Genomic DNA, 26,046 nt, shown 5'->3' on the forward strand with positions numbered 1-26,046 from the left:
GATGATGATGATGAAGAGGTATGTATAACACTGGTCAACAGTGAAATCATTACTGACTTGAAAAGGCCCTAATCTGTAGTATTTTGGTGTGCCGAACACGAATATAACCGTGAAAAATTTGTATTGGCTCTCGTTTTGAAGATATTCATATACCTCATTTTCTACGTTTCACTGTGTAAATTTCTCCAGTAGGACTGCAGCAACATCCGGAATAATGATGTAACATTGCATAATACCATCATGCTCACATCATCCACAGTTGATTGCATCATTTTCTGATGCAATGCAATACTAATGCCATGCGGCTGCTGAAGTAAGTTGACGTCAGCAGTGTACTATACATGTGTAGGCCTATTATACTAATGCCAGGCGGCTGCTGAAGCTGACGTAAGCAGTGTACTATATAAAGCCCAATCAGATAGGTTCAGCATTTAAAATATTTTAGACGTTGCGCGAGACAGTTCAAGCTACTGTTACATAAAACTTATTATTTTATCCATTTACGTACAATAAAGAACAGTAATGCATCGAAAGTGTGTTAATAGCGCGGACAATTTTTGCTATATTTGTGGGGAAGTGACATTTGCCAACCAGAAGAAAAGTATCAATTCTCAAGTGAAGAAGGCATATCATCTTTACTTCGGATGCAAGGTTGGTGACCAAGACAAGCCTTGGGCTCCGCATATATGCTGTGCTACATGTACAACACAGCTTTCACAGTGGTTGAATTGCAAAAGGTCATCAATGCCGTTTGCAGTCCCAATGGTGTGGAGAGAGCCAAGCAACCACCTAAATGACTGTTACTTCTGCTTGGTTCCTCCTCTTTCCAGCGGAATAACGAAGCGAAAGAAGTCGAGAATAGTCTACCCAAACATTCCGTCTGCATTGAGACCAGTTCCACATGGTGAGGGACTTCCTATTCCAGAACCTCCAGCAGAATATTCTCTTGATTCATCTGACGAAGACAAAGGTGAGTCGACCTGTTCTTCTCCTGGTCCATCAGCATGCAGTGATCCAGATTTTCACTGTGGTGCATCATCAACCCCACACAGAATAACACAGGAAGAACTAAATGACCTGATTCGTGATTTGGACTTATCAAAGAACAAGGCAGAATTGCTAGGATCAAGACTCCAACAATGGAATCTTCTAGAAGAAGATGTCACAATTACTGCATATCGAAAGCGCCACCAGCAATTGGAGCCTTTCTTCAGAAAGGAAAGTAATCTGATATTCTGTTCCGATATTGAGGAACTCATGAATGCTTTAAAAATCACTCATGACCCACAAGAATGGAGACTATTTGTGGACTCTTCGAAACTGAGTCTCAAGGCTGTGCTTTTGCACAATGGAAACATTCTTCCATCTATTCCAGGAGCGTATGCTGTCCACATGAAAGAGACATACGATAACTTAAGGCAGCTACTGAATTCCATTGAGTATAACAAGTACAGCTGGCACCTCTGTGGTGATTTGAAGGTAGTTGCCCTTTTAATGGGACTGCAGCAAGGATATACAAAATACATGTGTTTCTTATGCGAGTGGGATAGCCGAGCAAGGGAAATGCACTACATGAGGAAGGAATGGACTCACAGGCAGAATGTAGCCATTGGAGAGAAGAATATCCAACACCCAGCTCTGGTTGAGGCTCAGAAAATCTTGCTACCACCCCTTCACATCAAACTAGGTTTGATGAAGAACTTCGTGAAAGCCATTGACCGGACTTTGCCAGCATTCCGATACCTGCATGAAAAATTCCCTCGACTCAGCGAAGCAAAGATTAAAGAGGGAGTTTTTGTGGGTCCTCAGATTCGAGAGCTTTTCAAAGATGACCGGTTCAACAACTTGCTGGAAGGTGACGCGAAACAAGCATGGAATGCTTTTCGCCTAGTTTCTACAAACTTCCTCGGAAATGTTAGGGCAGAAAACTATAAGGAACTAGTAGAAGACATGTTGATGAAGTATAAGAAACTTGGCTGCAATATGTCTCTAAAGATTCACTTCCTTCATTCCCATTTGGATTTCTTTCCTAGCAACTGTGGTATTGTTAGTGATGAACACGGCGAACGTTTTCATCAAGATATCGCAACAATGGAACAAAGATACCAGGGAAAATGGTCCACTACAATGCTGGCTGACTACTGCTGGACACTCCTCAGAGATGCTCCCGAACAGCTGTACAAGAGACAGGCGAAGAAATCTAAGATGTAGTCAATGACTTGATTTTTTATAGGTAGGCTATTACAGTTGACCTTTTACTATTGGAATGCATTTCGTTATGTAAACATTAATTTCTTGCAGATTACAAAAAAAACTAGAGCCAATTTTGCAATTTGACTGTCATATTCGTGTTCAGCACATAAAAATTGATAAGAATTGACTAATTTTATTTCAGTAACATGACTTTTGTAAAAATTTGTTGTCCAGTGTAATAGGATGAGAGCGAGGAAATGTAAATATGATATTAAATAGAGGTTGCAATCGATGAATTATAGCCAGCAGTTCGTAAATATTGTTTTAATCATTAATTGGGATTAAATGGATGAATCAATCATGTTTAAAAATTTGTCAAAATCTTTAGATTGATTCTCACACTGGAACCTTACATGAAATTGTTTGAGTTAAGAATCCGTTATACATAACGTGCTTTGTAGACTAGAAACTATTATTTTGATCGGCATAACGCCAGTCTATCTTGCTACATACTTAGGCAGCTCTGGTTGGTGTCCAAATCTTGATGTAGATACATTCGTGAGTGAGAGCAAAATACAACATGTCAATAATGGAGGTCGTTATAATACAAATTAGCCCACGTTGTTTCACGTCTGATAAGTCTGTTGTTATGTTTGCCGTAGTTCTTGTCGATCGATAAGATTTATTCAAAACCACCATGCTCTCACTGGCAATTCCTGTGAATAGTGTAAAGTTTTAAGAATTTTCTCATATACACATAATCTGCCAAATGCACGGCATCATTCAAATAAATATATTCTCTCAAATGCACGAAGTTAATATCTCTTTGCACAAAGCGTTTAAGAAACTTTCAAGTATAGTATATAAGCTGCAACAAAGATAATTAGATCTTCCTCCGAAGACAAGTGTGTAATGTCGCAATATTCAAATACTTTAAATAATTTGTATTCTAAAGTTGGAAATTATGAATCTTATTTATTTTATTTCGATAGTGGTAACATGTCAAGTTCATCAGAAACCATCAAAGTGTTGTGTTATAGTTTTATATGGTAGAAGAAAAGGAAATAAATATGCGTGCCCCGACTCTGACACGCTCCTTTGCTTTCTCGGCAAAAAGAGGTGTTTTTCTTTCGTGTGATTCTAGATTTTGACTTGGTTTCTACACAATCCCAAATATTCTGATACCATGTTCTCCTAAACAATGTATTCAAGGCCCAGTTTCAATTGAATGAATAAAGATATTAGTTCTCTCCTGAATGTTCTGTAAAATATGTGGAACTCGTTTGTTCAGAGCAAAAAATGCAGGGTAGTCATCAGAGTGAATATTTTGAAGTTCGGATAGCCGTGCCAGAAACATTTAGGGTTAAACTGCCACAACGCGTAAACATTTTCGGTATAGAATGTGCACCACGCTGCAGCATCCATTTTGTTACTAATGCATATTCAAGACATCAATTAATACAAAACCTTACAAGGTGTGTGTGCTACCTATTGCCGACTTCTTTAATTTTCTGAAACATGATTTGCTTATGAGTTGTTTTAAAGCTTGGTGTAAGTGTTATTTTTATATTTGTTTCTAGATTATGTTTAGTAGACTCTTTCTATTCACTTTTATTAGTACTAAATTAGAATTTATTTACATACGGTAGCGGTTATTTCTAGTATATGTGTACCTGTGACCAGGCTAGTCTAGGATAACAAAGGTTGATTTTGGGTTATTATGTTTGTTTGCTTGTTTGTTTGTTTGTGAAGGGGGGGAGGCTGCTTTGTTGTTGTTTTTTCTTCTTTCTGTTGTTTTATTTTGTTTTTGTTTTGTTTTGTTTTGTTTTGGTTTTGTTTTTTGTTGTTTGTCTAATTTATGTTTTAGCCGTGAATTCTGTAACACACTTTATGTTTAAGTCACGGGAAGAAATAAATTACTGCCTTATAGACATGACCGTCTGATTTAGAGAAAGCCGTTCTATTCTAACCATAAAATCCAATTGTCGACACTTAAGTGTCACATGACAAAAATTACTTTCTGTAACGTTGCCTGCTGTGCTGCACAGAGTATGTGTTCCCTTTATTACAAGTGATTTCCGTCTGCGTACATGATTTATCTGCGACTGAACGAAAAGAAATGCATACAAGTTGGAAGCGTATATATTGATTTGGAAGGATATTCAATGCCATCCATGGATTAAATGATTTCTCCGTACTTCCCATTAAAATGAAATAGACATAGCGCGCAAATCTTTAGCATAAGGTTTAAGTGGTTGTTGTTGGCGTCGTCGTCATCGTCGATTTTGTCTTATATGATATTGCTATTCCTTGTAAAGAATGAACGCATAATGAAGAAATCAAACTACTAACAAAGAAGTGAGGTATCCTTCCCTTTCAATGGATGGAAATTTCGAATGATGACAGAGTATGCAGTGTATGGTTGATTTCTAGATCTTTCATGGATTTTCGATTGTATGTTCAAGCAAAAAAAAAATCGGTGCACTCTATTTATCTCTCTCATTGTGAATCCTAGATTGTTACAAGTATTCATTTGCTGAGCTTTGAGTAAGGGCTTATAGGACACACGGTACTAATGATATGGAAAAATGGGAACCAGCTCGGAAGTGTGTGAACAAAAAATAGAGTATATATGGGTTTGGCTGACCAGGATTGGTTAATAAGGAAAGTTATGTTTTAGGAAAAAGATTCTTCTGAGATCTTATCCTAGTTGTAAGTGAAAAAAAAAATTTGAGACATTGTTTTATTGATGGGTTTGGCTGACCAGGATTGGTTAATAATGAAAGTTATGTTTTAGGAAAAAGAATCTTTTGAGAGCTTATCCAAAAGGTAAATGAAAAAGAGACATTGCTTTCTTGATGGAATTTAAGTCTTTTAAGTCTTGAGTTTGGAACACTCATTACTAAAATTAGCACCTGACTCTGGTGCGGAATCGAAAGCACGTTTCAAACACATGCTTGTCTAGACAATGCCTCGGCTCATATCCTTACCTCTACACAGTAGCTGACATCCAGGTTTCATCTATGCTGATGAATATAGGTTTGACCATGAGCACTCAAAAATGTTAAGTTACTGAATTTAATATCATGGTGTTTGCATAGGTTTACTATGGGAACTGAATTAGTATCGCGAGTCCTTAATTATATATTGCAGCTAAACATTTTGTCTTTTTCGGCCGCGGTTGTGTAATTCAATTCCCTTTCGGAAAGCAGGCGTTGTACATTTTCACTGAATGTATTTGATGGAAAACCTGCCTAGAAATCCGAGAATGTCATATTTTTGGAGCCTGTACATTGGAGATCATTTCCTGTTACAATTATGAATGATAATATTGTCTTTCAGAAAACATACATACATACATACATACATACATACATACATACATACATACATACATACATACATACATACACACATACATGCACGCATGCATACAGACAGAGAACATGTACACATGACAATTATATATATATATATATATATATATATATATATATATATATATATATATATATATATATATATATATATATATATATATATATATATATATATATATATATATATGTATGTATGTGTGTGTGTGTGTGTGTGTGTGTGTGTGTGTGTGTGTTCCTATGTAAAGATGAGTCTCCGTCTAAATATGCTGTTCTTGCTCCTTCATAAATCCACATGGAATTACTTGACGCCAACTGAAACATTATTTGAAACACGTAGCCAAACTAAAATTGAATTGAATGCTTGAGGAATCTAATAATACTGTATTCATGCTTTGTTTATTGATTCACAGAGAATGATCGTCCCAAAACAGCTTACTGCAAACAAGTTCGGAATCCCCACGATTTGTTCCAAAGTGGAGCTGAATATGAAGATCTGCGAATCAAAATCTCCTGTAGATTTGTGATAAATCAATTTTAATTAATACTTTATTTTTCTTTTATTCTTCAAATATTCGACTCAGTAGAACGCAACGTGTGTGAAGCTGTATTTTACGTAACTTAATAATGGAATATGATAAACGCGCTCAGAAAACTCTTTCTTTGGTAGAAAATTTATAGTATCATAATATGTTTGCCCCTTCAGAGGCAAATATATGTGCATTAAAAATCACAAATGAATCATTTGCTCTTAGCAATGCTACTTTTGCTTAATAAGCATTAGTTCCAAGATAAGCCTTAATTATTGTGTACATAGTACCGATTAATAAACAAGCACGCATGCTCTTACCAGTGAGTTTATCTTTACCCGTAGGCACCTCAGACACGGGTAGTATCGACGTTAATTAATATGGACTCTTTGTGACGCATCTGAAGACAAAAGGAATCTGTTGCTAAAACAAATGTTTAAACTATCAAGCTGCCACGAAGACTGATTGAGTTAGATTAATCTAGTAATTTAGATATTCTCCTACTTTGTGGAATTGTGTATTGACCTTACTCGCTCTGAGTATTCAGAACATTTTATCAACTTCTATCAGCTGGAGTCCGACTAATTAAAATATATTCAGCTTTAATTCCATTTTTACCTCTACACTGACCTTCAATGTCTCATGTTTACTGTTTTTTAACTCGCAGTTTAGTAGCCAGGCAAAGAAAAGTATAGAGGTTGGAAGTGCAAATTGACGCTTTGCAAGATCAATCACCGCCATACATCAATTCGAGCTGGTTACTTACACACACAATTCTCCATTTCCTTCGTCAGTGTAAATGAAATTGAGAGGGCCAGCTCCATCAAGAACGCTGTCAGTTTTCGCAGGGCGATTATTTTCCTACAACAAAACCTTTCATTCGTGAAATCAGGAATCGATGGTAAAAGCAGTTTTATTGCTGACAAGACAATATTTTGCTCGTTTTGTGCTGGCTCTAATATTTAATATGGCGCCACGATGGATTTACATAGTTTCTAAGTGTTTATGGAATTTCGTTTGAGCCTGTAAGTATCAATGATCTTATAATTTATTACAGTTTGCTGACAACAAGATCCCATCTTTTCATGGGATTTTCTTTTCTATCTTAAGATTAATTCGTAATATTCTCATTCAAGGCAAACATACGTGTGCAGGTACTTCTTTAATTGATGCAACTGTACAAAATTGTCATGAAACTTATTTTAAATAATTTTTGCAGTTTTTCTTTTGCAAGGCACTTATTCTGTTACATTGGTTAAATATCTATCGTAAGTTTAATTTAATTTATCATTAAAGATGTCAATAGAACACGTTCTCAGTTGTGTTTTATAAAATTAGAAAACTACATAAGTTTCAAAAAGACAGAAAGGTAATCAATTGATTTAAAATAATTTCTTTGAAATTCAATTTTCTTTGTAATATTTATTTACAAAAACACCAACTATATCCATATTCATCTTTGGAGATAACGATATCACAAAAATGTCATTTTAATCCAATGCTGTTAAATTTGTGTTGGTAAATAATAGTAACAAATAATCAATATGTTGCGGGGACATTATCTTTTTCTCTTTATTAGAAGATGTGTCGTTGACATGCCATCGGCTAGAGCTCTAGTCATTGATGATATGTCTGAGTATGCTGTCATTTTACCGTTTGTATTAATATCTACTGTCTATTACTGATTTACTTTAACAAGAGAGTCTGAAAGCTATAACCAATCGTGTAGGAAAGGCGAACGTAAAACTGCATATTCACTTAACATAATCCATTAATTATAACGAACTCGCCATATATAACTCTTGATATCCTTTGCGACTGGATTGAAGTGGATTAGGCCCTTCACCTATGATGATGTTGATTTTCGGGTGAGGGGCTGATACCACCTATTCATTAAAAGCTGCAAATATCTGCATCAAAATTTGGCTGCACACATCGGTGTTTATTTTAAACACCTACCGGTATTTCTCGCGGCTGTGCAGCTACCGTCAGCTGTAGAGTGCTTTTGGTGACATGTACATTATAATTCCGGAGCATATCATACGTTTGGTGACTTGTAAATCAACCTGGAATAGGGGGCGCTCACCAATTAATATGTACTTTAGAGAGAGTGTCGTATGTAAGGTGAAGTAGTTTGTATTTAAAACATGCACAATGGAGAGAATGTTGGCATACCTATATGCTACAGTAATGTAATGTGGATGATATTTCTTTGGATATTGTACTTTTGGAAATTTTACATGATTTAAGCACACTGCTAACTAAAATGACTGCTCCCTTGTGTTAAAAAATCAGCCTGAATTAGTCTAAAGAACACTATACATAGCAGCTATTAAAATAGGGAAAATGAATTTTGCCAGACTAGACAATACCAGCTTCTGAAAGTGCAATGAATGAATTACCAAATATGTAAAATGTAAAAAAAAAAGTTATCGGCTGTTTTTTTTTTACAATTTACCTCTGAAGTTCAGGAAGTGAAAATGACCAAGCAGAGCTAGCACTTTTTTGAAAGATTCACATTTGAAGTAAGGCCAAGCTGTATACTCTATAATCCATAGTACACCCATCAATCATACATCAAAATAAAGGGAATTAAAGGTTCTTTTAATTATACCTAAGATATACAAGGTCTTTTTTAAATAGCCAGTATAACCAGTGAGGAAAGCCGGGGAAATTCTTTTCTTTAAAATCTTAACCTATGCAAAATGCGAAACTGTATAGCGCCACCATAGCAGAACTATCTGTCCTGTGGCCATTTTTAATTTTGCGCTTGATTTGGCTGTTACCAATTACCGGAATATGTCTAAAGGGTACGCGTGTTTGTTCCGGAAAGATTTGCATGCAGCAAAATTGCACATTTTAATGAACAGGTCACATCAGACCCACATATCGTCCATCAGTATCAACACAGATTTGGGGAGTTGATTTATCGGACTAGAAGTGGATATGCGTAGTGGTAAATAACTCAGCTGCTTATTATCTCAGTGTAGTGTGTAACGATTTCTTTCTGCTGTCAATGTACTTGCATTTATGTCATATAAATCTAGCTTTGTGCTCTATGAGATATTTTTTCTCACCCATGCGAAAGAAAAATCTACCTGTTTTGCTAACCTTACTTTTCTTATCTCAGTCTAGTCATCTCAGACCAGTCGTCTCAGTCAAGGTGTCCACGCGCTCAGAACCACTTTAAAAACAAAAAAAGAAGAAAATCTTGTTGTGGTCTGCTATGCAGATAAGGGGATTTCATGTTGTCAGAGATTTCGTCGTACTTTATTGATAAAAACAAACAACAATAAGAAACATATAACAGAAAACATAGTAACTTAAGGTCGATCCATCTTTGAGAACACTCCATACAAAACATTTCTCGAGCGACACAGACACGCACACGATGTCGAGCTATTTGGTGTTTTGTTAGTTAGTTTCACACAGCATGGTCAATTTTATCCTATATGCAGGCGTAACATTGTACATTTCCAAGCCAGCGTCACTAAATGTAGCTAAAGCTACCTAACTAATTTTAAATACTTCGTGTGAAACAAATTATACTGTTAGCTACATTTAATGACGCTGGCCTGAAAATTTAATGCGTTACAGATAGGATAAGCTTCTCAATGCTGTGTGGAATAACTGTGACAGAAAACACTGATCCATACACATAGACTAGGCTCATACACTTCATAGCTTCGTGGAGAGAAAAATAATATAACACCATGACTGGACTTTTCTTGTCTTGGTCCGAAATCCCAACACAGATTATATTAATCAAGGGACACTCAGGCTATACACATTACCGGCCACAAAAGTCCCAACTCTATCAACAACTACAGACAACTTTGTAACAGCCATAAATGTGCTATGTCAAACATGCTTTCTAATTTTGTTAAGCATCTCCACGGTACCCGGGCTGAATCCATAATGTATCTACAATCTTTAATGACAATTAATGCGTTTGCAAGCCAGAAGGAATCATTTACCCGTCCACACATTAATCCATATGCAAATTTCACTGTAACACTTGCCATATTTGCAAGACAGAAAATAAATTTTCAAAGAATCCGTGATAGATCAGCACATGGCTATACGCTAGGGTTCGTATTTGGAGGGTCTTTCATACACACGGGTGATTTTACAATCAATATTAATTACAACACAAATATGTCACAAACAGTTTTACCTCTTCCAAAGAAAAGGAGAGATATATACGATATAGTGACACAGGTCACTAATTACCCAGAAATAATCTAATGCAACATGTTACTCTTCGTTACTGCTTGTACTAAGTATAACTACAGTAGAGCTGAATACCCGGTATCGTTTTATTATTTACAATATAACTTTTCAAAATTGGAACTGATGAAAATGAAACATTTTCTTATAACAAATATTAATTATTTATTGTTAATTTCATTTAACATTCATATATTAAATGTGATAATACCTCATTACTATGAGACGTGTTATGCTGTTATTTCGGATGCAACCACAGCCCTCATTAATATATTTGTATTAAATGCATCTAATATTTACATATCAATGTTTGTATTTAGCAAACATAACTTTCATTTAATTGTGGTGAAATATAAATTTCATACTCGACTGCACAACAATAATATTCATTTCTTTTAAAACTAAAATTTAAACTGGATTACAAACTGAATAAAGAAATACCCTGACGCCATAGTTTGCACAATGGTCTTTAAAAGTAAAGAACTAAAATAAATGCTTGTTTCGTGGATAAATCAGTGGCGAAGCTAGGATATTTGGGCCCCATATGGGGCCCCATATGCAAAGCTTACTGATGGCTCCCTGCCTAATCTATAAATGAAAGAATTCGTGAGCCCCTATGCTTTTCATACTCTTGCTATATGGTAGCCACGCACCTGCGTGTATTGTCTGTAATCTATCTAAAGCGTGGAGTTTCTGGAAGAGTAACGTAAGTTAGTTATGAATATGGATATTTTATACTTTTGATATAAATGCTAGAAATAGTTATGAATATGGATATTTTATACTTTTGATATAAATGCTAGAAATATATATATGGTGAAAACGATAAACTCTACCCTAACGTACAAGATCCATTTTCTCCATCAGGCTATACATTTGTCTGAATTAAAAACTATTTTTCAAATGCATGGACAATAAATGATTCTGCTTCAGTGCTTTGTAGCTCCATCATCTTTCTGAAATACGGTATGCTAGGGTATAATTTGCTGATAAGTGGGCAAAATATTATTAGAACCTTTTTTTTTTAAAGACACTATTTCTTTGACCGGTTCACTAATTTAGAACGAAGTGTGCGCATTCAAATAATAATTGTTTTGGGTAACAGTCGCTATGGCAACTCATATGATTATTTGTTAGATGATTATTTCTTCAACTCCTTCATTTTCATCGTCCAAATTCTGCTCTAATAATTTGCTACCTTTAGCTAAATACCAATAAAAAAAAAAACATCTTGATTAGTTCAAAACAGACGACTGGCGGTGTTGATGTGAACAGCTTTATGTAGGCCGATAGTCTCTTTATTCCACCATTGTCTACAGTGTAAAGGACTCCGGATACTAATTCAGTTCCCATAGTAAACCTAAGCAAGCACCGCACCATGATATTAAAAATTCAGTAACTTTAAATTTCTAAGTGCTCATGATCAACCCTATATTTATCAGTATGGATGCAACCTGGATAACAGCCTCTGTGCAGAGAACACCATATGAGCTGAGGCATTTTCTGGCTCTACGTTTATCTGAAACATGTGCTTTGAATTCCGCATCAATGGGTCAGTTGTTAATTTAAGTAATGACTGTTCAAAAGTCAAGTCTATTAAAGTACTGAGATTTCATCAATCAAACAATGTCTCAGTCTTTTTTCAGTTACATCAGAGATAAGCTCTCAATGATTCTTATTACTAAAATCTAACTTTTCTTGTCAACAATCCTGGCCAGATATATTCTATTTTATCTTCTCCCATCTCCAGACTGGTTCCCATTTTTCCATACCATTAGTACCGTGTGTCCTGAACTTCCTCTCACCTTTACCATATCATATGTTTCACTTTGTCAAGTGGTTAAAATTTCTTTAAGATTTTCACTGTATTTATAGGTGTTCCGACTGGTACAATTTGTAGGCAAGCTGCCATCTCTCATTATTGTACACATATTATCAATCCACTCACTGTTAACCTGTCTATTTAAGCAATATACATGCATGCATTGTTAATTTGACCATTTAAGCAATCTACATGCAAGCACTGTTCACTTGCTCTTTTAGCAATCTGCCTCTACGTACTGTTGACTTGCTATTTAAACAATTCGCGAGTAAGTACCGTTAAGCTGCCCATTTAAGCAATCTGCTCGCATGCACTGTTAATCTGCCCATTTAAGCAAACTGCATACACGCATTGTTAACTTGCCAATTTGAGCAATCTGCATGCACGCACTGTTAACCTGCCTATTTCAGCAATCTGCATGCACGCACTGTTAACCTGCCCATTTAAGCAAACTGCACGCACGCACTATTAACTTGCCCATTAAGCAATCTGCATGCACGCAATGTTAACTAGCCCATGAAAGCAATCTGCATACAATCCACAGACCTTTAACAACTGTAAAATTCTTGGGATTTCTTACTCACTGTATAACGTATTAATTTACAACGCAATGTACTTTTATGAAGAAAACAAATGAAGTCCTTTACACATAATAATTGGGAAACAGTTGGATTGGGGATGTTTCAAAACAAAACACAGAACTTAGAATTACTTTCACTTTTTGCAAAGAAACAGCTTAACTTCAGTGCACTTAATGAAAGAGGCAGGCTTCACATTGACTAAATTTTTTTGAATTATTTTCATGCTAAATCATTGCCATGACTTAATTTGTAGAAGATTTGTTTATTGCGGAGATTAAGAATGGTACAGGTTTCTTTTTATGTTGTGTTGACACCATATGAAAGCCGCATACCCCAGTTTGTATTTGACGAATAATGTGGTCAGTGGTATCTCAAAAGACGGTAATTAAGATCACGTATATACTATGCTTTTATTTTTTGTTGGGCAGGGGTCGACTCTATTGACTCCAGTTTAAGTGTAAGCCAGTACCAGGTTTCTCTATTGACTCCAATTTAAGTGTAATCCGGTACCAGGTTTTACATTCATGTAGTTGTGGGTCGACTTCAAAGAACTTACGTCGTCTTAAATCACCTTTTTAGTTTTCTTTTTCGTTTTGCGATGCGCACATTAAACAGATCTATCTGTTCGGTGTCCAAAACATGATTAGTTCCATTCCTGAATGTAAGTGAAATACAATGTGTCAGAAGTGCAATCTGTTGAAAAACAAATTAGCTCTTGGTATTTTGAGTTCCCTGTTTATGAGTTGCCGGTCGTACCGCCAATTCTCTTTGATCCATTGGAAGAGAACTGTCTTAGAAACATATTGTCTGCAGGAACAGCAAGTATCGGTTTAGTGTATTCTGCTAATTAAAATAAGTTTGCAAATACACACTAGCACACTCTCACGCGCACATACACATACAGTGATTCATTTTGTTCAGAATAACACGAGCGCTATTTTCGACACACGACTGAGTAAACCTATACAGGCAATGTGTTATACGTTGATGCAGTACACATTCCATTATAGACTTGACAATCATAATTAAGTAAAATTAATTTGTCCTTCGAGGAAAAATATGCCTATCCTAATAAAAATATGTTTTAAAATCCCTTTGTCCTGAAAACTGGTTATCTTAGAATTGAATAAAGAAAATATAACCCTATATATCTGAGATTAACAAGATGAAATGGTGTATAGGATGATTATATAAAGCCCTGAGTTAGGGCATATCAAGGACTGGTTTTATTTAGCCTAAATAATGATACTGAATACATCAGAAACATTAATTTTCTAGAAAATTATCGATTATTTGGTACTGACACCCAATGATATATGTTTTATGTATGCATATGTCTTTATTTTTAAAATAATTCTAACCTATACAGAAAAACACAGCATTCATTTCCAATAAAATGTTAAGATTAAAATTGCAGAAAGTGTTTTAACCATAGTCTACTTGCATGTGTTTTGTCAAAACAATAGGCCATTTTACTTGGCTATGTATATGAGTACATTTTCTTCCACGCTTCAAAGAGAAATAACGCACTGTCTTATCTAACAACGTTGGAATTACTGTTTGTAATGCACTTGGTTGTGTAATTACTTGGTTGTGTATTTAATTGGTTGTGTAATTACTTGGTTGTGTATTTAATTGGTTGTGCAGTTACATGCGTTGAGCATAAATGTATTTGAAAGCATTCATTAGTATTGCAAAATAATACAAGGTGGCAAGACAAATTACGAATGTCATAGCTAGGAGAGAAATATTAGGAATGATTCTTCTGAAACACTAAAACAAAATCAATGCAAAACGAAACACAAGTTTAGTTCAAAGTCGTAATTATCCCCTATACTTTCATTGCCTTCCCTGTTCTTTTCCAAATGCATAAGCAATAGAGCAAATTCCAGAGAACGAGACTGAATTAATCTTTTAGGGAATTTGTCTCCTTGGGACATTTTTCGAGAATTTACAAAGGGAATCCCCAAGATCCGTATTATTTACATAACATTACGCAGAGCTTGATGTGAAATAGAGTTATCGCATTAGTCTTATTATGTAGTGCCTATTAAGCTGATCTCAATAACAGGGATGACAAATTGAATGATAATAGGCCATACTACGTGTCAGTGGTGTTGGTGACGGTGATGTGCAGGTGGAGAACAGGGAAGGCAATGAAATCGGACTGTAGCAAATATATTAAACTAATAATTCAGATCATGCAGAACATAAACTTTTGTAACCATATCGATTAAGGAACCTATATCCCAGCAGAACGAATGAAATTTGTTAGCATTGAATAAACAATGTTGCAGATGATGAAGCCATGACTGTCTTCATCCGAAACGATTAGCTTTATTTCTGTCTTAACCTTTATATGTCCAATACTACATAGATTATGTTCGAAGAGTGTGTGTGTGTGTGTGTGTGAGAGAGAGAGAGAGAGAAGATTATGATTTTTAAGGTAGCTTTAACAATTTTTCAGTCATATCGCTACAATGTCTGCAGTGTGAAAGTTTATAGTGATGTCTAACACTTGGGCGTCATGACGCAGACATGTAGCATCATGTCCCACCCAGTCAGTACCAATTTTCTGAGTCTTTGGTATGACACGGCCGGTGTTCGAACCTGCGACTTTCGGCATCAGACGCGGACTGCTCTAACCACTAGGCCACAGGAACGGTCTGTTCGAGAAGAAACACACACACACACACACACACACATTAATTTACTGCCAGGTTGTTGAATGAAAGCAAATACTTTTGTCCCTACCTTAAAGAGAAAAGCTGTAAAGGAAAAGTTTTAAATAATAAAGAATATGTGAACTGCATATGTGTTGACAGCAGAATATCTCACTTTAAAACATTTTTGAATATTCAACGGGGAGCGTACGTTCATGCCTTTATGATTGATACTACAACAGGAATGTCATGTTCTAACCTAACACTTCTTTGCACATAAACATGACCTTTCATACTTCTGTTTGCTTCACAAGGTACATCTGTTGTAAGTTTGTATCTTAATTTCTGGACCCCGGACATTTTTTCTTACCAAACTTTCTCGTAAACACGATGTGTGGTCGAATGGGGAGGGGGGGGGGGGCAAGGTTTTCCTGGTGTTTGGTGTTTGTATTAGATATATAGGGAGGTTCTGGCGTAATCTGACGTGTTTATATTCAGCTTTGTCATGTTTAATTGATCCAGATGGCATTACTCGAACTTCTTAACGAAGCTAAAATATGTTAACCGGGTCACGTGACGAAAATTTACTTTCACATGGGATAACATTATGAAAATGTCCTGAGTGGTATGGTTGATGATATTGAATTTAGGATATATTAAAGTATTGATAATTTGGATTTTGTTTGTTTACATGTAATAAAATCTGTCAATATATGTTGTAAAAAGGGTGACGAAAAGGTAGATGTATTCGACAAACGGATATAATGGAAAAAGCCCGTATGTAAGTACTGATCCTTACTTGTAGCATTATTATAATGTTTGATAAGAAAAATTAATTATAATGTTTGCAAAAAATAATTAATTATAATGTTTGGACAGAATAATTAATTATAATGTTTGGAAAGAATAATTAATTATAATGTTTGGAAAGAATAATTAATTATAATGTTTGGAAAAAAAATTATCAGCAATGAAGAAACAAATAGTAAAATAGTCTCAGATGAGAAGAAAAATCAAATTAATAAACTATATACGTAAAATTATCATTGAAATTTATCTATCTTGCTGTATTCCTCTCTCTCTCTCTCTCTCTCTCACACACACACACACACACACACACACATACACACCAACACACACACACACAGATAGATAGATAGATACATACATACATACATACATACATACATACATACATACATACATGCATGCATGCATGCATGCATGCATACATACATACATACATACATACATACATACATACATACATACATACATACATATATAGATTGATATGTATATATTATTGTGTCATTCCAAAAGTACTGTTGAAAATTACATTCTTTGTCGGTCAGAAAAAAATGTTACTCAATGTACACATTTTAACTATCTCGGTCCATTAAAAGAAAGCAGCACTAATGATAAAGTGTTGCCATTTATAATTTCCTAACAAATGGTTCCAAAATTTCAGAAATATTCCATTCGAGGAATTTGTTTACATTAGCAAATAGACATTTAGAAGTGACGGTACATACATCTTACAACATTTATACAACAATTAAAGTGACAGACATACGATTGTACAAACAATCAAACATATGTGCCTGTTATTAGCAGCGTTGTGGGCCTACATTTAAGCTTTCATCATAAACTGAGCGTTGTTGGCCTGCAGCTACGACTTACTGATAAACTCGCCGTTTTGGGTCTGCAGACACGTTTTTCTGACAATCTATCACTGTTACAAAAGAGAATTGAATGTAAACTAAAATGTTTATGAGCCCATGTAAGTATGAAGTCGAAAAGTACAAACCGTTATATAATGTACCGCATAATTTATCTGTTATATAATGTACCGTAGAATGTATATTTTATTTAACGTACCGCAGAATTTGAGTGTTAAATAATGTACCGCAGAATTTATTTCTTCTACATGGTGCTACGAAGACTATTCACTCCTAAGTTGCGTATTTTAAGCAAACGTAAAACAACAGTAAAATGAAGATAAAATGTTTCATGATCATAATTGATTTGAAGCCTGAATCTCAAACTCCAGCTCCTAGAGTGCTGACTCAGTTGAAAATTATAACGGCGGAGATCATCAAAAGAATTAAGATTAAGAAACAATTCCCCTTTTTATTACATTGCAGTCTTATAATTAATCGATAGAACGTGACCCAGACAGCCATTTCATGGTAATTCAATGGTAATAACATCCATCATTACCATATGTACAATTTTGGCCCAGTCTAATACCAAGCTGCTTATTGTACCTGAAGAAAATTCTGACTGATATGTCACAGTTCTACGTTATGCCTAAGACAAGCTTTAATTTCATCTCAACCTCAGCGTCGGTTTGAGATGAAACTATTGATAGGAGTTACTAAACATTCCGTGACAAAATATGATGTGCGACTTTAGACTGTTTTGATCCTCTCTCTCTCTCTCTCTCTCTCTCTCTCCAAACATTGCTACATGACATATGGCAGTCATCTAGGGCTGTGTTCAATCGAAGATTTAAAATATGTTACAGTTTAAATTTGGCATGGATAAATTTATAGCAATGCAGGTAATTAAATCATTTAGTTTGGAGCTCATTAAAATGGAACAAATGCAGTCATGCTGAATTGATAATAGGAAGTGAAACATAAGAAAGGGCCTAATATTATTATTTATTACAAATACATTAATCCAAAGATAATCCTTTATAGTGTGTATATATTATGGATCGCCGTAGCTTTCTCTACATTCTAGTACTGGACAAGTATAGCCTATGCGATCGAAGTATCTGTTCAATCCGGCTCGATGATTACTGTGTTTACTGCCTCGATTTGAATCAGGTTTTTCGTTCTAAAGCCCAGTTTAATAAAGCCCTGATGACGCTAAGACTGATTGCGCGTACTTAACTTCTTAATTTTATCTGCATGTTTCGCTTAATCGACTGGGTTAATAAATGGTTTTTGTACTAAATTGCTACTTAAGTCAATATCTTTCTCTCATCAATTGTATTTAATTAATTTTTGTATTATTAAACAGAACAAAATTATACATGACATGTATTTCATTAAACAACATCACATCTTCCATCACGATTTTCTTTTTACAATAATCGTTTGTCTTTTAAATTTCCATGCCATCCATTTAAAATATAATTAGCCATTGCTGAAACCTCGTTGTTACTATTATAATGTTGAAACTATAATAATTAAGGAGTACGTAAGTATGAAAGAAAAGTGTTTCACCCCTGTATGTAAGGTCAAGGATATTTTCTCTGTAAAAACATGTTTTTTTATCACATCAGCTGTTTTGGATCCAAATTACTCAGTCCGTGTTGTGAGACATAATACAAATGTAGTTGATCCAAATTACACCTTTAATGTATGCGTCTGTTCTCAGCTTCTAATTTTTCAAAGATTTTCAACTGACAGATTGACATGGTGTTTTTCTGCACAACAACACAAGTGCGTTATTTAGTACCAAGGTAACTGAGATAAATTGTTTTGCTCAAGGACACATCACGCGCCCACCCGGGGTTCTCCAGTTGAAAGAATTAGAAACTACTCCAAATCTGTCGCGAGTCCGGCACGCTAACCAATGAACCATGGCAGTTTAGATTACAGAGCTGCTTTGGGTTAACCATATGGTTTACAAAATGGAGATAGCAATCTTCAGGGACTGGAGCACTATTTAGCGTTTGGTCTGGAATCTGGTTTAATGAGCTTCGTAAAGTGACATGTAGTTTGATAAAAGTGTGAGTTCTGCATAGGTATATTCTATGCTATTTGTGACCTCATCTATTTCATGTACTGCTGTAAAGTATTTCAAGCATGTTTGTTTTTGGCAATATGCTGTAAAAGTAGTCAATAATAAAGAATGTATGCTTCGCTGGTAGAACAAAGTGCCAGAAACAATTCTTGTTTTACCGCCAGCACTAAAACAAACAGTGCTTATGAAATGCTTGTTCAGTTAGAGACTGTACATTACACTCTCTTGTTCGATCATCTAAGTCATCAATCAATCTACACATAATAAGATACTGGGTCTAATAGCTCTTCAAGAAGTCGTATGGATTCAGTGAAGTAGACTTCTAATATTGTTAGTTTGTAAAACAGCAAAAATTATACATTCTTATGTTGGCTTCAATTCAGCTTTTAATGCACAATCATGCCGAGGAAATGGGAGTGTCTTTCCCAATTGCACACCGTGGCAGTCGACCAGGGCTGGCTTCGGCAGGTATCGAACCCAGTATCCTTTAATTAAGAGTCTGACACATTATCAGTTCAATGACAGAGGCCCCTTCTTCTAATTGTAGATAATAATGAAGACATTTACCTGATTGTATTTTCGTATATGATTACACATCACTAAATTATTTAGTTTAATGTATGCAGATCTGTGTTATTCAAAACATTAGAGACTTACAACAATAGATGAGAAAAATGTATTCAATGTGAAAATTTAGTTTTGTTTTATGCACCTTTTCTCGTTATGAAACTAACTTCCAAGTTATCTTTTCGGTAAATAGCATGTCAGACTTTATGTATATATTAATCAACCCCAAACTATCCAATATGCTAACTAGTTTTACCTCCTGCGTAAACGTTTTTTATTTATTTTTTTTATTTTTTTTTATAAAGTTTTAATATCTTTTTGAGGGGTGGTGGTGGTCACCGTTTTTCTCTTATATAAATTACTATATTTGCTTTCTCAGATTTTATGTTCCCATACAGTTCTCTTGCTGTAGAGGATTGTACTGAGATGTTATACAGGAAAAAGAAGAGTTTTTATGACCTTTAAGGGTCAGATGGTTGGAATATTGGCAAACTTTTTTGGTTGGTCTCATTTAACACACTTTTAACACACTCCTTTCGAATAGATCAAGCCGGTAAAATAGGTGCTAAGTATATGGTTCACAAGAACACGCTTAGCCAACCGAATGTGCTTGCCTAGGCAGCTATGAAATCCGTTACCATTGGATTACGAGTCTGACATTCTACCATCTCAGCCAGCCGAAATGTGCTGGCCTAGTGCTGGCCTAGGCAGCTATGACCATTGGGTTACGAGTCTGACACTCTACCATCTTAGCAAGCCGAACTGTGCTGGCCTATGCAGCTATGAAATCCGTGGCCATTGGGTTACATGTCTCTGACACTCTACCATCTCAGCCAGCCGAACTGTGCTGGCCTAGGCAGCTATGAAATCCGTGACCATTGGGTTACGAGTCTGACACTCTACCATCTCAGCTACCGTGGCTCATTCAGATTGAAATACAAATAGTGTGTTCTATGTATGCCTAACTGGTTTAGGTAGACGATATCACAAAGTGAGCAGCTCCTAACATATTCAGGTTATTCGAATGGCTATTCTTTTCGCAGCACGAGATTTCACTGTCAGAATACGAAATCAGTAAAATGGGGAGTTTTATTTCGAACCAGAAATTAAATAAATTATTCTTATTATATGGCGTACCTATCGTCGGAGTGAGAGTTCACAAAGTATTGGGAAAATTTTAGATCTAAATAACTATTCCATTCTTGGTTGTAAGTAATTTACGCTTTGAAAATTTGTCGACACAGGAAATAGTTTAGCTTTATCCTAATATAATACTTTGAGATGATGTAAGTCGATCATTTTAGAGGTTTATACTTTGAGATGATGTAAGTTGATCATTTTAGAGGTTTATACTTTGAGATGATGTAAGTTTATCATTTAGACATTTAATCTGAAGGCGTGGATGGGGTAGATTTTGTTTCATACATTGAATTGTAGAGCTGTTTCAGATTGTTATATTTTTCCGACAGAAGCAATGCAGCCCTTAGGTGTCGTGTTGATTATATTTTATATTATTTCCAATAGAAGATGAAACGAGATTTAGAAGCTTCTGTAATGGAATTCAGTTTGTCGATGCTCTGTTTGGAGGTAATGTTTACGCTAACTCTAGGACGCAATACACTATTCAGTTCTACAATAGAGTTTTCTCAGCAACTTTACTTTGAAGATGTATGCGAGCAGTTCGTCAAAACTAACCTAAAAATGTGTATGTCATCAAATACGTATTCTAGTTACCGCACTGTCATTTGGGATCAATCAAGTGGCAATTTGGGAAAGACAGATCAATCAGACAAATACTTATATAATTGTGCTTGCTTTTGGGCAAATAATGTTTTCATCGTATCAAGTGAATGTTTTTGTCTGGCTTAAATAATAAATTTTTAAAAATGTTAAAAGTACACAACTTATCCAACTTTTCTCCATTCTGCAGATTTTAGACTTAAAAAGAGACGTTATTAATACGCAGCATTTTATAATATACAATTATTTGTTTTGAAAAAATCGGTGTTGTAAGATAATTACTAGTTGGTTAGAGTTATGTAACCTGCCTTTCAGATAAATTCTGCAGCTACTAATCGAGAGATTGCTGCAGAATTATGTCCCTTTAAATGTTGGCATTGAAGAAAGAATCTGAAATGTGGAAGTAGAGAATGTTATATAGTATAAAATACCAAAATTCAAAGTCTCGAGTCAACGTGTTGTTCATATTTTATTTAAGTAAGGCATAAGCTGATCGCATACAATACGAAAGTAAATCCTGACCGCTACAGACGCAAGAAAGTAAAACGTTGCTTATTTGGAACGACACAAAGTAATTCGTTTGTTATTAATTAATAATTTATTTTATTCTTCCGTTAATCATAAGTATGTTTGAAAGTTATATGTATTTCCGATGTGCTTGATTTTGTCCTCACGATAATTCTAAAAAATTTCAAACTACTTAATAGTATTGCACATCAGTGTGATCCGGGCAAATATGGTAGTTACCTGTCTACACCTAATGCATGTTAAGATAGTTTACACAGATATTATATGAAAGAAATATGCTCTATGTACCTATATATATTTAGGTTGTTCGCGCTTTAAAGCTCCTGTGTGCGCGAATCTGTCAGTCTACTGCTCCGTCTATATATAGAGAAAATACTGTTCTCAAACTCTTTAATCAGTCACGTGCAACTGAGTTCCTCATCCAGCTCAAATTTTCACACTGATGAATTAACACTTTTCCAAACTTTGTTACGAGCGATTTAATTGGTTAAAAGTGCTTTATTGTACACAGAAAATTAGAGGTTTTTAGGTCACAACATCAAAAACGAACTGCTTATGTATTCATGCGCCCTTCTTTTGTGTCTATGACAATATTTGTAAATGATCGTTGAAATATAGCTGTAATATTACTTTTGTAGATTCTTTATCACGTTATAATAATTGTAATTAGAAGAACTGAATATCGTATTTTACAAGCTTGATGTAACCATTAGAATTAAAAATCATTTAGACACCATCTAAGAAGAGCCTTCCCTTCCTTTCAAGCAGGGTGTACTCGATTTTCAAGCTTCATGTCTTCATGAATATTGTTAAAGATGGGGTTCCATTCTAAAGCAATGTTCATTATGTTTTGTTTTGTCTTAGATTTGATACCCCTTCTCTTTTTTGGCAATTATAATATCAAACCATTGCACCTCGTTGGCCACTCGTGTCCTTCAACACACGAAACTACGCTCAAGAAGCCTACGACAGGTTCCTGTATGAAGTATGGCATCATTTTGTGTTGCGTATTAGGATACGCATGAATACTAGCTTGATTTATCTTTAAAATTCGTTGCTTAAATTGTTAAGCTGATATGATAGGCCATGAACTTGAAAATATACGCTGTGTTTTCCGATTGGTTAGTCAGTGACCTTATCTCCATAGTTTGAAAACCTCCTCCTGAACTGGAGTGATTCTTTGGTATCTTCACAAAAGAGTGGTACATTGTGGGAACAAAAGATGGAGTCCGATAGTCATCCGCTATCTCACGAACACCAAAAGTGTAGCGCAGTTATCAAGGTCTCTTTAAAGAGGCGGGTTTATATTTTTCAGTGGGTAGAGCCTCTGACTTGTAATATAAGGATGTCTGGTTATATACCAACCCAAGCCAAACCGGGTCGGCTGCTTCTGTGAATCCTTGAGAAAGGTACTTAGCCCCCATTTCCTTCTAATAATAAACCAGAAATGTGTTAAAAGTACCGTTAAAACCAATAAAAACAAAACAACAACTTTAAAGAGACATACAAATCAATTTCGATCGAACTGTGATTGTAAGGACATCATTCTTGGCATCTGTGTGCGTGTGTGTGTATGTGTCAGTGTGCGTGTGTGTACGTGTAAGTGTGCATATGAGTGTGCGTGCGTGTGTATGTGTATGTGTGTGCGTGTGTATGAGTGAGTGAGTGAGTGAGTCTGTGGGTGTGAAAGTGTGTGAGTGAGTGAGTGAATGAGTGTGTGAGCATGCGTGTGTGTTTATACATATGTTTTCTTCACTTCATTCCAAATTCTAAAAATAGGAAAGATCAGAACATAAAATATTTAGTTTCTTTTGTCCAAGGTTTTATTATCGAATATATACGCCTCTTGCTACTTTTTGTTTGATTTCCGCTCAGCGTCTTTTATTATTAATTGCTGTTTTTAAAATGTGGACCTATGAGATCAATTTGTATGTAGTTCCATACGACTCGCTAGTACTGCATAACAATTATCAACTGTTGAAAACAGTGTTCTTCTTGTTCCGCTTTCACTGATGGACTCAAGGAAACATTGGTTACCGTATATAGACTACATCAGCTTGTGAGAAGTGTTCATTTTTATTCAATGCAACATTACTCATTATATGGAGAAAAATGTTTTTAAATGATCACTGACCATGTTTCTTAACAATTACACACGCACACACACTCTCTCTCTCTCTCTTACACACTCACAAACACACACACATACAACACACACACACACACACACACACACACAAATACACACACTGGATAATATTGGTTCTAAAGTAGACACAAACGCAATATTTTTAAAGTTCATTGGCATATGTAATAATCATTCCTCATGTTTCGATCAGATTATACCGGTGTTAATAATCAATACATTTATTCCGAATAATTTCCTCTGAGACAAAGTAAATATGTTATGTTTCCTTGGATAAATATAAGTTCATCGGGTGAGCATATACATATTTTCTTTTATCTCCGTTTATTTTGAAGTAGATGGTATGCTATCGTTCTCATTACTTACTACATCAACATCGCAATTATGTGTAAATGCGAGAAAACTGCTAATAAATTATCCAACCATTCTAGGAAGATTAGGCGCTTAAAAATTCAATCTTTGTCTCTTATACGTTAATGAATGATGTAGACCCGCAATCGAAACTTCAACCTACTTTTACTTTGAGACTAAATGAAAACCTGGACCAGAAAATAAGTCTAGTATTGGGTATAAGGAACACCATTAAGGGCAAATTTATATATTCATAGAATTAAAGGTAAAATGTAATGCAAGGATTCAAAAGGATCAAAATCTCTAATAAACTGTATTTACTTCCAGCTTACCGTTTAGAGCAGCTTATTAACAGCAGCAATAGTCATCATCCGGAGGACCATTAGAACCCGAGGGGGTGCTATTACGGTATTGATGTTTTCTTATCTCCATCGCAGAAAAGTATCTGGACTGGTTACCGCAAAGACGTTACAACAGATCAGAGTTATAAGTGTTTCTATACACAGTAAACTATGTATTACAAATACATATGGATGCTGTTTTACGGTTGGAGTTTATAAGCTCCTAAAGACTTAGATTACAAGCGGTAAAACAACGCGTTGCACTTCTTCAAGAGCTAGTTATTTGAATCAATATAAGGAAGGATACTCATTGAAAGGAGCACATGGATGCATGAATCTGCTTGATAGCTCCCAAAAGAGAATCCTTGTGCAGTAGAGCGCCATTAGGAAGTTATGGGATAGACTTAATGAAACCCACATACAATGGAGTATGTCAGTAACTCATCGTTTCATCGGACGGATTTCAAAATCTTCCATTTCAAGAGAACAATATATTTCCGTTTATTTTTGTGATTTAAAATGTTCGTATTCGCTATTGCGGGAAAATGGGAAATATAAGGGTGAATAATTACTTCGGAGGACGGAATCTCCTGATTCTATTCCGACTGTTTCAATTACTGATTTTACTTCCTGCCCAGTTATTAACAGGTAAGTGATAGCCTGCCTCTCTCTCTCTCTCTCTCTCTCTCGCATACTTTTTGTATACTATTGTTCGATATAAGCAATGACTTTTCCTACAGTAAATATTCTACTGACTATTATTGTGCATCTAAATTTTAATCCAATGAAAATTATAGATCGACACTATGTGACCCTACAAGAGAAATCACTATTATGTCAAGCACGTGCATTGAAACCTGTATTCGCCTCCAAATTATCGATTTAAAATCTGCACTGGACTCAAGCAAATTCGAGATGGTAGCCAATAATTTCCGCTTGATTCATGATTTTAAATCAAAATTATTTAGAAAACCGCGCTCGGTCGGGCGGGTAAAATCACGCGTAGATGTATATAAATTAATCTAATGCATGAAGTCTATATGTAAAATATTTTAGACTTGTTCACAGCTTATATTTTGCTGATTTTACTGTTTAATTTGTCAGTCTAACATTAAGATAAATATGGTGTACGTCTATTCAAGTTTTAGTTCTATGTTTACATACTTACAAGAAGACAAATGTTACCATGTCGGTCTGAAATTCAATGCCACATGA

At 35.3% G+C, this 26,046-nt stretch overlaps 2 protein-coding genes across 5 annotated transcripts in view; both read left to right on the top strand.

The window, feature by feature from the left end:
• Positions 1 to 26,046, top strand: part of LOC149801826 (hemicentin-2-like) — a 239,277-nt gene that overhangs the window by 134,165 nt on the left and 79,066 nt on the right. For all 4 annotated transcript variants that reach the window (XM_089956202.1, XM_089956203.1, XM_089956201.1 and 1 more), the window contains one exon: positions 24,818 to 25,479. In XM_089956202.1, the coding sequence (XP_089812328.1) occupies positions 25,377 to 25,479 (103 nt within the window). In that variant the 5' untranslated portion in view covers positions 24,818 to 25,376. The remainder of the gene's footprint in view (positions 1 to 24,817; positions 25,480 to 26,046) is intronic.
• Positions 1,258 to 26,046, top strand: part of LOC149801828 (uncharacterized) — a 447,130-nt gene continuing 422,341 nt past the window's right edge. Inside the window, exon 1 of the mRNA XM_089956851.1 lies at positions 1,258 to 2,428. Coding sequence (XP_089812977.1) covers positions 1,258 to 2,211 — 954 coding nt within the window. The 3' untranslated portion in view covers positions 2,212 to 2,428. The remainder of the gene's footprint in view (positions 2,429 to 26,046) is intronic.

This window comes from Sinohyriopsis cumingii, chromosome 4, assembly GCF_028554795.1.
Source record: "Sinohyriopsis cumingii isolate HCF-2022 chromosome 4, ASM2855479v2, whole genome shotgun sequence".
NCBI classification, from domain to species: domain Eukaryota; kingdom Metazoa; phylum Mollusca; class Bivalvia; order Unionida; family Unionidae; genus Sinohyriopsis; species Sinohyriopsis cumingii.